General features: G+C 39.3%; 2 protein-coding genes across 2 annotated transcripts; one reads left to right on the forward strand and one right to left on the reverse strand.

Annotated features, from left to right (window-relative positions):
- Positions 1-73: 73 nt before the first annotated feature.
- Positions 74-6,803, reverse strand: si:dkey-284p5.3 (uncharacterized protein LOC557830 homolog). Its single transcript, XM_046058639.1, has 4 exons — positions 6,596-6,803; positions 3,054-3,326; positions 829-882; positions 74-734 (listed from the first exon to the last, which is right to left on the reverse strand). The coding sequence occupies exons 1-4, from the start codon at positions 6,684-6,686 to the stop codon at positions 721-723; spliced, it is 432 nt and encodes a 143-aa protein (XP_045914595.1). The 5' UTR covers positions 6,687-6,803; the 3' UTR covers positions 74-720.
- Positions 6,804-8,104: 1,301 nt separating this feature from the next.
- On the forward strand, positions 8,105-10,160 carry rpl30 (ribosomal protein L30). The gene is made up of 5 exons (XM_046059541.1): positions 8,105-8,206; positions 8,322-8,370; positions 8,799-8,944; positions 9,485-9,615; positions 10,063-10,160. The coding sequence occupies exons 2-5, from the start codon at positions 8,350-8,352 to the stop codon at positions 10,113-10,115; spliced, it is 351 nt and encodes a 116-aa protein (XP_045915497.1). The 5' UTR covers positions 8,105-8,206; positions 8,322-8,349; the 3' UTR covers positions 10,116-10,160.
- Positions 10,161-13,284: the final 3,124 nt, after the last annotated feature.

Raw genomic sequence — 13,284 nt, forward strand, 5'->3', positions numbered from 1 at the left:
CCTGCATTAAGATATGAAAGAAAGTAAGTGTTTTAGATGTCCTTCTTATGGTGGTCTTTTTAATTACATTTTTGACAGTTCATAGCTTGTTAAAGATTTCAGGTCGCTTTCCCAAAGAGAAATCATGACACATCAGAAAGAACAACAAAAAAAAGGCCTCACATGTTCTCCTATCTCATTCGTCTTATAATAATGTTTTAAAATCAGCTAAAGTACCAGCTCTTCATTTTGATTGCAAACATGGTCTTAAAATCGAAGCCAGCTACCATTTCATAAATCAAATATACTTTGGCTTTGGTTTTCTTAGAATTATAATTTTGTAGAAAAGTACAGAATGGAGTCTAAGCTTAAACATATGTATGATTTTTCAGAAAATCTGCTATTATACATTTCTATACGAATAATAAATAGAATTTCAAGTTATTCAGACATCCTCTGAAAATAAACACACCCACTAAGTGCTGTAGAACTCTTCTCTATATACAGTTTGCGAGCAGAAATTGCAGCTGTACATCATCCTGAGGGGAAGAAGGCATGGTGTCGACGGAGGAACCCTGACTGACAAGTGGTTACCACAGGGTCTGCATCTTGGCAACAAGGCGATGTCTTTCACATACAAACACACACACACACACACCCCTGCACATACTTTCACTCATGCATACAAAGAAGGAAGGACACTTCCAACAAATTCATATGTGTGGTCATTCGTGTTGCACTTCACTCGCTGGGAGCTGAAAACAAAAAGAGGGGAAAGCATGTTAGGGGTGGCATAGACACTTTAATATAGATTATGTGACACTGTGCTGGTGTTACAGCACCGCTCACCTGGTGCCTCCCCCGTTCCGGGCTCTGGATCAGTCACTGTGGCCTCTTCATTTTCTTTTTTAAAAAGAAAGACACAATTTGTACATGTGCAACTACAAACAATCTTATTTAAAGGTTCAGTTCAACTGGGGTACTTAGGAGGTAAATTTAATTTGTGCAAAATGTACAACGTGTTACTTGTTATTCTGGATAATCCACGGCTTTCATTAAGACTATTTCTTCCAGTAGTTCCAATGAAAACTGTTCACAGCAAAACGTGTATAATCCCGATAAACAGACATTGTTTCTGCAAAGACATCTTACTGTCGAGCAGAAATCTTGGAGCAATATCTCAAAACCTGGGCGAATCAAACCAGAAACTACCTGCATGGCTAGATAGAGCTAGAGGTTTGTAATTTGGGAAATTGACCCTGTAAGACCAGTGCTGCAGATTTAGACAGAGTCTGCACTGAAAATTCAAATGATAATTATTGAACCTACAATACCTTTAAATCCCATCAATCCCAAGGAGAAACACATTGACATTCAACCACATTTGTCATGACTTTTCTATTAAAGACCTGTGATTGCAGAATATTTACACCAAACCCATCTCAACCCTGACCACTAACAGATCAAGAAGTGGATGAGCTGCCATGTCTGCTCCCCTAAACCCCTGACACACGATCCCCTCTCTCTCTCTCTCGCCATTGGCTGTTAAACTGAGGCAAGGAGGCTTTGTGGCCAGTGGAAGCCCTATATGTGTTGGCATGCTCTAGTTTCTCTGTGGACTCAGATTTCACCCTAATGAGACCACGGTGACAACAAAGTGTTGGCAACACACAAACACTACATGCAGGGCTCTCCAAACAGACCTGTGGTCAAGCTTGAACTGAGGGGCCAGTCAGGCTGGACACCAAAGGGTCAAGATCAAAGGAAGACAAAGGTCAAAGAGAGTACTGTCTATTTTTGACTATATAAGGTAAATACTGTGGATAAAAATAAAAAAATCTGTATTTTAAATCAATTTAGCATACTCAATCAATGCCAAACTCTTAAGAAAACTATTATGCTTACTTTCAGCAGGAGTTATGGATGATTTTGCTGCATTAGACCGTAACCAGCTGGTCTCTGAAACAGCCCTGCCTCACCTTTAGAGGCAATATGCAGTAATCTATGGATGCTAAGTATTGTATTACTCCCGTTGCATAACTGTACAGTGTGTTGGCTTTGCTGTCCTGCATTACAGTTGTGGACACTTTGCATTATGTGTTTAATGTGAGAGGAAATGCTCCTTCCGTCTCTAACAACAGAGCTGTCTTGGATAAACAAATTGCAACATGCAATGGCCTCCCACCATTTTGTGTCTGTGCTGACAACTTACAGAAATCAGGAGCTGATTCTGGGATCCATGAATCACGCTTGCAAATTATCTGAAATTTCTTTTAATTGATTAATTCGTGGTAAACATAGGTAGTGAGATGGATCCCTAAATACTAACTAAATAATCAGATGTGTGACGTCTAAACACATCCCTGTGGCCACCCCGGTGTGTTCATTAAAGGCCAAAGTCATGTCTATGTGTTGTTGGATACCGCCTGGTTACCACCATTACAGTGGGACTATGGAGGGTCTAGGGAAAGGGCATAGTGGCAGTGTTCATTGGGTCACTATGCCAGAGGCGAGCTGTGCTCAGGTTACTGCTGGTCAAGTACAATTGTACTTTTTGTCCCTAATACGTAACCCCACCCTCTATGGGACACATTCATATTGTGTATACTTTTCTACCTATTGTATTGTTACAGATGATATCTAGTGAACCCCCCCCCCCAATCTAAGTGTGTTAATCTTTGAACATAGAAAGCAGTTGAAGATATAATATATCTTTGGATGTTCTGAAGGTTAAAATGCCCCTAAAATACTTTCCATGATAGAAAACAGCAAGCTGGTGAAGCATTGTAGTAGTAGATAGTGCATATATAGAAAAGTGTCATTTGCATATAAAAGCTCAGTATGAAAATGAAAGAATACATGCCAGAGTCCAGTATGTTTCTCTGCAGCTTCACTCGCCAAAATATTGGTACTGAAGCTACATGTATGTAGAAACGGGCCTTATGGGGCTCTAAACTTAGTTTGTGAATGAAATTCTATTAATGAACAAAATTTTACCAAGTGGCTAAGTTGTTTTAAAGAAATGAAACAATTGTCATTAATCTGTCGCAGTGCTGTTCTTGACTCCAACCTACCTTGCTCAGGAGCTGCAGCTGCAGGCTCTGAGGCATTGGCTGCTGTCTCTGCGGTACTGTGGGCAGCTTCCTCAGGTGCTGCTGCCTCTGCAGGTAGATTGGCTGCAGCAGGCTGAGGGTCCTCCTCTGCAGTTGGAGCTGCAGCAGTACTGTCGGCAGATGTTGCAGCTACAGCAGGTTCATCTGCAGGCGTAGCATCGTCACCGTCAGCAGGTGTCTGGTCTGGAATAGTCTCACTGTCCTCAGCTACTTTGCCATTCTCATCGGCTGCCCCTGTCAGGAACACATGTATTAACACAGCATGTGATCCAGACATCAGAAGATAGAACTACAAAACTATTAAACTAGATCAAATTTACTATACTACTGTAGATCTGAAGTCAAATCTACAGAATTCATGAATCCCTCAATCATGTATTTTTCAGCGTTAAGACTGTTAAGTTAAGCACACCTGTTTTAATATGTCGCAGTATATTTGAATAAAAGTGCATGTTCCATATTGTTGCTGTTCATATTATTAAGATTGAGAAAGCAAAATGTAATTGAATGTAATCAAGATGAGAAACATTATCAGTTTTATATAACTTCTTGTCCCACAGTCACAATTCACCTTGTGAAGCACAGGTCCTTCATAACACAGTGGTACACAGTATGACACCAGGGGCAAGGTGGTTTTGTTTTCACTGGGTGACCTATGCTAAACATGCTTCTAATGATATAGTCTGCTTTGGGTAAAAACTTTCCTCACATGTATCCATTATGTTATGTTAAAGTTTCCCACTTCACGGGTGCCTCCGTGGCTTAGACGCCAACCATGTCCCTGTTTTCGAGTCCGGCCAGGTCCTTTGTTGCACCCCTCTACTGTCTGTGATAAAAATGCCCTACAAAATACTTGGAAAAACCTCTTTACACTTCACATCATGGCAACACAGGAGAGTATTATTATTCATATGTGAGACACTTTGGGCAACACTACTGTGCTCTCAGGTTTCCATTGTTTTAATTGGCTTTATGTTTGTGTTGCCTATGTGATGGATACAGAGCTGACTCAATCCAAAGCCAGAGAGTTAATAAGTAACAAATCATTATGTGTGCCATGCACCACTGAAAACAATTAGTTGTACACTTTTCAGACACCTTTTAAAATTGAGACTCTATTTGCTTAGACAGCATGAGTGGAGTAACCTGTGAGGATGTACCGTATCTGTGGCAAAACATGTAGCTACATTTCATAAGTCTTGAGAGGAATAGACATTTTTTTAAATAATAGATGTTTTATCTTGTACTTAAAGCCACCATTTTTCATACTTTGAGAATGGAGCTATTAAAACTAAGAGAATAAGAACAAGAGTCTTATGTAGGCAAAATGACTCTTAACATCCAAGGATTAAACTCCAGTCTCTGACCACTGGCCCATGCAAAGCTACCACTTTCACCGAAATTGAAAAAAGCAATAAGACTGTGTGTGCTTCACTAGAAAAAGAATTATACCTGTTCAACTACTCCCCCTTGAAATAACTGTGAAAAGAATCATGCTCACCACATATCATTCACTTTACTCAAAAAGAGACCTCCACTGACACATAATTGGAAGCACAAATGGTTAATGATTGTGTGGATTATTGTTAATAAACATTAACAACCTCATACCTCACACAATTCCCTGCCCCATGAACCGGTGACTATCACTTCTTTGTAGATCTTTTTTTCCCGGAAGGATTTGCATCGCAGGTATTTGCATGGACCAGAGAAGTCTTAACCATTGACCTTCTATATTTGTATAAATGAGATGACTTTCCCAAAATGGGAACATTTGGCATGATAAAAAGATTGCACCAAGATGTTTCTTGGTTAACATTGTTCTTAGGCCTGCCAATAGTTAATTCTACAATATTACATAGGTATGGGATGGCATACAACACAGAATAAAATAAAATAGATTGGGATAAATGTTCTATCTTATCTTTTCTAGATACTTGCTGTTTTGTATCCCATCCCATTTGTCAGATAAAGGATTCTGACTTAAGAGTGATACTCTTTGAGTTGTCAACCAACAAGTTATAAGAAGTGAATGAACCATTCCTTTTTTCTTGGGAAGTTGCATCAGACAAAGCAGACGAGACACATGCAAAAATAAGAAAAAAATTTCCATCTGACCTCTAAGACGACAATAACCGGAACACCTCGCTGGTCAAAGTCATTCAGCTGATAAACCTGGAGAATGACTGTCAATGATGATATACTTTATGGAAAGTCTTAGCTTAAACTCTCTTTTTTGCTTTGCACCTCTACAGGGAGATCAGGGGGGTCAAAATCAGCTGCAGGTCATGAGCTTAAACACACTTTTGCAGGGTCAGTGGCAGTTTCTCAGCACACTATATTAGTCTATACATTTCATCACAATCACTTATGTGAGCGTGTGTGCATATAATCCTATTAGGAATGCAAAGAGCAAGAGACAATTGCTCTGAGGTGGTCCCACTTAGTGAATATTTTACTAGTTTTTCACCTACATATTCTTTGAGCTCATGTCAAATAATGTTTAAGCAGGCAGAACTGCAAACAAAGTCACATTTGTTGTAATCGTACACATCATAGATTTGGCAAAAGTACACATGACAGCCTCTGAAGGTAAATTATTAATTCTGTTAGCACATAGTTATAAGTTCCTGCTCTTACTTAACACTGCTAAATGCAAACACAAGATCCAGTGTTGGTGTTTTACCTTGAAACGTGTGCTAGTTTACACCACAGTTGGGCCATCTCTGCCCCACTACAACAAAGGAGTGTCCACGGTGGCTTCTCCATTTCCTATTGAAACCGTAGCCTGTCACCAAATCTGCTTTCACTATCTCTCTCAGGGAGGACAGAAACCACTGTTAAATAATCACAATAAACTTTCCCATCCTGTCACTGTGGAGCTTTGGCTCACTAAAACCTAAGACATCAGATCCTGTAGCCACAGAAATACAATGATGACCATTTCCATGTAGACTGTCCTCCTTATCAGAGCAGTGTTCACTAGAGTATAATTAAATGGATGATGCAACTCTTTTTGGAGATGGCAATGTCCTTTTATGAGGTTCCCCGGCTATTCATAGTATCTACTGTGATAAAATAACTATTAAAAGTACTTTCATACATTTGATTTCAATTATCATTTATAGACATAATCTGAGTGGTGTCATTAGCAAGCTGATATGTTACAGCCATTAACATCTCTAAAGTAAAGCCAGCAGTGCTTGTTCTGTGCCTTGCTGCTTTCACACTATACAACAACAAACATATTACTGTTATTTGACATGGAAATTATTAAACTACAGCATGTCAAACTTATTTTCGGATAGGAAATCGTTGCTTTCAATTCCCTGTTGACAACATCGCATTAACATGACAGCATTATTTTGTTAAATAAGCTTAAGCTTGCATTAAAAGCTACTTAGCTGCATATACAACACGTGTGTTATTTGTATTTTCCACATATTTCATAAATGTATTTATTACACAACATATAGGCTTAGTGTAAAGCTTTGTGAAATCACCTGTTGTGCTGGCCCCGTTGCTCTCCTCGGGCTTAGCACTGGGTCGCGTTGTGTCTACCGCTGAAGTTTGGGAACTGGTGGAGCATCCCATCCTGCCCTGAGCACATAGAGGACTGGATGGCGAACTTCAGAGTAAGAAGAGGTGAGGAGAGGCTGTACTGCTGCACTGATGACGTATCGCATCGATATCGTCTCTTGCATGAAGAGGACTCAACACTATGGACAGCGGAACAAAAAGACAGGCCGGTCTTCCTTTAGTCCCGTGCGTAATTGCGCATTACTGTTCTTCATCCAAAAATAACATAGTAAAGCCTCTGCAGTCGGGACCCCAGGTGAAATGTGGGCTTTTGTTGTGTACTGTAACTTAGGTTTCCTGGAGGGTGGCGCAGGAACAAAAATACATTATTCAGTCAGTGTGCAGTGGCCACCACTTGGGGCAGGGGAAGTGAACCGTTGCATTATCCTCTCCACTGTCACTGTTCCCTCAGCGTAATGTCCAGGGGAAGTATGACAAAATGTGTAACAAATCTGTTCAGTGGAAGAAGCATTGGGATCCAAAGTGACAATAGAAATACTATTTTTCAATAGAAAGTACTGCTGTTGCTCTTACATAAGTACACACAAAAGACGTGAACAAAATTCACTTAAAAAATCAAAAGTAAAAATGACCCATTATGCATCAAAGAGTTTAGAAATACTGAGGCCAAGTAGCTCCTCCACCCCAATCTGCATAACTTTCTATTAATTTATAATTATTTTTATACTTCCTTTATTTAAATTTAAAAATTTAAAAAACAACTGTAGGCCTATGTCCAACTTTCTCTATATGGTTTCTCTACATGGTCTTTGCTACTCTGCCAGGAACAGTGGAGGTTATAATTATGTAGCCTCTCCCTAAAGAAAAGAAAGCCCCACTATGTGTGACATTTCATTATAAAACGTAAACTGCACCTTAGAAAAAAAGGTATAGGACGTCCACAGTGGTAGCTACAGCACTGCGCCTACCAGAGTTTTATTAGATTGTTATTTTTGATAATATATAGGCAGCATTTTAATGTTGTAGCTGGTTTGGAGGGAACTACTTTTAAAAACACACGGGTAAAGTTTAATCAGTTATTTTGTAGCCTATAGGAAACGCATGTTTTGTGTGTAAAACGGTAAAATGTGTAGATATAAAAAAGCTAAATCCTTGTTATTAGAGAAATGTGGGCTAATGGCTACGCCAACTTACACTGACCTTAATGTGTTACATATTTAGTCTGCCTGGTCTATGGGTCTGTTTTTAGGCGTTGTTTTTGTATTTTACTTAATTTTATTCTTCTGTAGATGTTACTTGTATGCAGTTTTGTTGTGGTGAAATTTGTTAAATAAACAACATTTCCTTGCCTATGTTGTCCATATTGTGTTTTGTTAATGCTCGCTGTACACTACAGTTAATTTGTTGTAATTTACATATATTTCCATGTCGCCTAGTGTGTTGATTTAAAGATTTCTACCATCAGCAGTGAGTATTCTGCGCAGTAGTCGTTTGCGCAGGCCACCCGACAGATAGCGGCGCAGTGCACGATGGGACTTCCTTTCTCTCCGAGGCCATATTGGAGTTAACTCACAGTAAGACGAGCTCTGAGTTTTCACATAAAAAGAACACCGATATTTGTTCATTTTAACATTTTGATATTATCCAGACCTTAACGACAGTCTTATCCTGCCCCCTTCTCGCCCGCAGGTTGGCCGGTACGGACTAAACTGCAAAAATGGTGGCTGCAAAGAAGACGGTGAGTGGCGTCGGCTCGGCCCGGAGTTCACACGCTGCTGTAGCGCGAGGCTAGTGCTTCACGTGTTTCTGTCGGGGCCTGCTAGCCAGCACTGTAGATATCCGTATAAACATGATGTGCACTTTACATGTATAGTTCTGCGTTGAATTATTGCGGCTGTATATGTTTCAAAGCGCATGTGTCGACTGTCGCTCGATTCATTGCCGTCCATTCGTCTGTTTGTCGGCTAGTATGAGTAATGTTAACACCGGCAGTGCAGCTAACGTCACTGCTAGTTTGTCAACGTAAATGTGATAAGAAAAATGTGCCAACAATTTATACCAATTTACCAGCATATTTGATGTTCTGAACGTTATTATTCCCATTGTTGTTTTGCGGTTTGGTGTTGCTGTCACTAACTTTAAGTATGTGCATCTATGTTTGTTCAGAAAAAGTCCATGGAGTCCATCAACTCCCGTCTCCAGCTGGTGATGAAGAGTGGAAAGTACGTGCTGGGCTACAAACAGTCCCAGAAGATGATCCGTCAGGGAAAAGCTAAGCTCGTTATCTTGGCCAACAACTGCCCTGCGCTCAGGTATACAAAGCGAATTAACCCGTTTTATACTTATGTGAAATAACATAACGTTAGTTATTTTTTATTCAAGTTCACTTGTTTTAAGCAAGTCGTTACGTCGGGAGTTAAAAATATGGATATGGCTTCTGTGTAACAACAGTGCCATTAACAGGGCCAACCAGACATCCCCAGTAATAAGAGTGGAATATTGAGAATATGGCATCAACTACTGTTGCAGGACCTCAAAGTATGATACCAATAATATTGATGCTTTATCAGCAAATATTTCATTATACCTGGGACTACTTATTCAGCTGGCTTTCATTCAGTTGGCTGGCCCATAACTTTGGGATTCTGGGGGAAAAAATCATCTAGATGTTTTTCACCAACTTAAAACTATTTTAAACCGTTTTATCAGTCCTGTGTTCACAAGGTGGGTTACGCCAAAGTATATCTAGTGATTAAACTGATTGTGTATTCTTTATTTTGGATCCCTTGTCAATCTTACTGTATTTGTATCTGCTGCTTTGATTCACATTTTCCTGTCTCTGCCCTGTCCAGGAAATCTGAGATTGAGTACTATGCCATGCTGGCCAAGACTGGTGTCCACCACTACAGTGGAAACAACATTGAGCTCGGCACAGCCTGTGGCAAATACTACAGGGTGTGCACACTGGCGATTATTGACCCTGGTGAGTACTACCTTTTTGTATTCGGTGCGATTGATTGAGTCTTCTACTCACAAATATTGAGCCTGTTCTTTGGCGCTAATTCAGATTAATGATGGAGTGGGCCCATGCCAGAATATTTAATGGGTAATGGGATGTTTCCAACACATGCTTGAGGCACTGTAGTCTGGTGGAAAAATTGATGCAGGCATATTGGCCCTGGCAATTTTTGTGTCTGTTGGACCTGCTCATCAAGTAGTCAAATTCAGGGCTTGTAGTTTACTAGATGAAAGCTGTTCAGAGCTGTTAGTTGAACAGCCAGTACATGAACGCTCTTTTGTTAACTCTTTCAATGTTTAATTTATGAATATATTTGTAGGGTTATTAAATGTTGCTGTCTTATGCAGGGGATATAATTGGCTGTTTTTAGTTCAGTAATTTGTGTAACTAACTTATTGTTTTCCTCTTCAGGTGATTCTGACATCATCAGGAGCATGCCAGATCAACAGCAGCCACCTCAGTAGAGCTGTCCCCCCACCCCGTTGTTATAAATAAAATCGGTGTCAACATCCTGGTCATTCAATTTCTGATGGGATTCCTTTCCAGACTTTGGGTTGATGCTGCGAGTGTCCACCAGAGAGCACCAGTGTGCTCTTTAGTTTACTCAAATAAGGTTACCCCCTCATTTAACATTTTCAGTGTCAAGGTCTTCCCTCTTTCTCTGCAGAGTAGTTTATGCTATGTCAGCAAAAAAATAACTGGGTAAACGCAGCTTATTTTTCTTTAGAAGCTTGTGTAACGAAGGATCGGTTTTGTGTAAAGAACTCCCCACCCAACAGACACAGAATGTGTTGATGTTAAAATTGCACTACTGTTTCTTTGGTAATAGTGGTCTTTTTCTCATTTACATAAACCGTGGGGATGACATCGACCATATTAGCTGCATGTTGACTGTAATCGAGTACTCAGAGGTATTAAAGGCTTTAGAGGGTAATGGCAGCATCTATAATACATGTTGAAGTCCTGGCGCGTGTGTGTGTGTGTTTGAGAGTTAAGTGTTCAAAAAAAGTGGTTTGCAGTTTTGTTGGGGGTTTTTAGCGACAGACTAAAGAAAATGACTTAAAATTTAGTTCACCTTTTGAAGCCATCAAAAACAGACCGATGACCTGAGTTGTCTCAACTTGTATATTGTTTCAGATGCTTATGTAATCACTGTACAGTTCAACCTTTGAAACCGGGTGTAATTTGCAATTTGAGTAATTTCAAAATCTGAATTCATAATGTTGGATCAAATTAATCGGTCTGGAAAAAAACGGCTACAACCAAAATACTAGTCACAATCCCAATAGTAGTTTTAGTTTGAGCCAAGTTGACTTAATATAGGCCTATAAGTCAAAATTGTGACTCAAATTTGTTTCTCCCAGTAATGGTTATTGGTCAGTTTTAAAATCCATGAGTGAGTTAAACTATTTGTTACAGATGTGGATATTTTTGAGAAAATGATGGCACCCATCTGTACACTACTTTGTAATAGAATGTAAGGTTTGTTTCAAATATTTTTTGGGAGCTGGTGTAGCAAGCAAATATTCTTCACTTCAGTTTTATCTTTCAAATGCAGTACTCTGCTTGGATATGGGGCTGCATCAGTTATGTTATAACCACTGCAGCTATGAAAATATCAGTGTTCTTCTGGAAATGTTTCTTGTTTGTGAAAGCATTTCTGGGTTCACATTACGTTTATGGGTTGAAAGCCATGTTTGAGCTGAGTGACTTGTTACATATATAACTTTAGAAGGGGATAATTGGAAACATTACTTATTACAGGTTGTAGTGCATTTCCACAGAAGTCACAGTGCTGCTATAATCTGCTCTGCTGCAGCTTAAGGTTTGAGTGCCTTCCTGAAGGGCAGTTTTCTTGCATAGGTGGATAACCGATTAAGCCTTTCTTCTGTAAGTACGTGTAGATATCAAACCGGGGCTGATGCAGCTCTGTTTTTTTCAGCAAGGGGAAAACTTTTATTACACAAAAATAACTGAATTGTAGTTGAGAAAACGGGATCTGTTCAAGGTCCACTCAAGGTTTCTCTGGAGGTTTTGATGATGATATGGTCAACTTCAAAGCCAAAAGAGTGTCCTAATGCTGCTCAGAATAATGTTAAGAGTTAATACTAACAGTTCCATGACAATTGACAAAGTCATCTGCTTATCGGGATTGTGTCAGCTGGTCCAAAACAAGTGAGTTAAGTGGTTCTTCCAAGGCCTAGAATGAACTGGAAACAAAACTGGCAGCTTATTCTACTGAAACTGAAAAAACAAAATGGTGTTAAAGGGGTACTCAACTGTTTTCTGTTTTTTACATCAACACCATTTATTGGTCATGAACTGTACTGTGCAGTTGGTGAAAAGGTTTTCATTTCAAAATCGCACCGTCTTTTCGTACCCTTATCAATTTGTCAAACCCAAACAAACAGAATTAATGCTTAATCTACTGGAGTTAGTGTCACTTAATCTCTGTAGTGACAGTGGTACACATCCATTATATGGCTTAGAAATCATATTAAAAACATTTAACTTTGGATCTTGCCCCATATTCATCTAATGTAGATATTTACCTTTGCACCAAAAGATTTAAATTCCTTTGACAATACATTAAATGTTGTCATTTATAATGGGTTAATATGTGTGTTTGTTTATACTAAATCAAATGATTATGAAGAACCTATGCCTGAAAACCTGAATGCCATCACTGAAAGGTAATCATAAACTGGCAAGGTGTGATATTATACCATATCTTAATCCCACAAATGTCGAGATCAGATGTCACTATTTTGGGTCTAAGTTTGAAACTCTGGCCTTACAGGCGGGCCGGTGAGTCCACCCAGAGATTTAAACTGTTCATCATCCATCAAGTGGTTTGTCCCAGTTTTTCCACTCACTGCTTCCCTAAGCCGTTTTCTTCATTCTCAATTAAATTGAATGAAATCATCCCAGATGATCTGCTCACGTGCAGGGAGCTGCCCTGCACCAAATGAGGACATACTCAAAAGAGGTTGCAGATTAAGATTTGAATTAACAAGCCTGTGAGGGACCTTACAGCATCCTCCAGCACTCTACATATTTTGGACTACTGTCCATTTCTTTACTATTTTTATCTATGTTGACTGATTTCTTTCTTTCTTTAATTTATTTCCAGTTATGTAGAACAAATTCCAAGTCAATCAAAAATCCCAAACAAAAGGCAATAGATTATCAGGCCATGTTGGTCAATAGAGTAAATTCAGTATTGAACCTTTCTCACTATAGCAACATAAACTGAAGTGCTGAGTGCTCAGAGGTCGTTTACTGAGTGCTGTGTGCTTCTCACACACATTATTGATCATACACTCATCTCTCATGGTCTCAGGGGAGTGTCATAAGCAGACAGAAAAGTACATACATCAAACAGTATTATGTACTTAAGGAACCCATTTAGTAGATGTATTACTGGGTAATCACTCTAAAGTATCTATAACTCTACTCACATCCTGTCTGCTTTAGGGTAAAATGTTTTAATTTATTAAGAGGAGAATTTCAATGCTACCCAGGTCATACAAAGTCTGCTGACAGATTTCGCAAAACCTCCCTTTGGCTCGTGTCCTTGTACAAATATATCTCCCCTTTTTTTTTGAAGCCAATGTCTTTGTGCAGCTCTCT

The sequence above is a fragment of the Micropterus dolomieu genome, linkage group LG09, assembly GCF_021292245.1.
Source record: "Micropterus dolomieu isolate WLL.071019.BEF.003 ecotype Adirondacks linkage group LG09, ASM2129224v1, whole genome shotgun sequence".
Classification (NCBI taxonomy): Eukaryota; Metazoa; Chordata; class Actinopteri; order Centrarchiformes; family Centrarchidae; genus Micropterus; species Micropterus dolomieu.

Coding starts and splice junctions, on each gene's coding strand:
- si:dkey-284p5.3 (XM_046058639.1), bottom strand. CDS start 6,686: ATGGGATGCTCCACCAGTTCCCAAACTTCAGCGGTAGACACAACGCGA. Junction 3,327..6,595: donor CAACGGGGCCAGCACAACAG/GTGATTTCACAA, acceptor TGTTCCTGACAG/GGGCAGCCGATGAGAATGGC. Junction 883..3,053: donor AGCTGCAGCTCCTGAGCAAG/GTAGGTTGGAGT, acceptor TTTTTAAAAAAG/AAAATGAAGAGGCCACAGTG.
- rpl30 (XM_046059541.1), top strand. CDS start 8,350: ATGGTGGCTGCAAAGAAGACG. Junction 8,371..8,798: donor TGGTGGCTGCAAAGAAGACG/GTGAGTGGCGTC, acceptor ATGTTTGTTCAG/AAAAAGTCCATGGAGTCCAT. Junction 9,616..10,062: donor ACTGGCGATTATTGACCCTG/GTGAGTACTACC, acceptor TTTCCTCTTCAG/GTGATTCTGACATCATCAGG.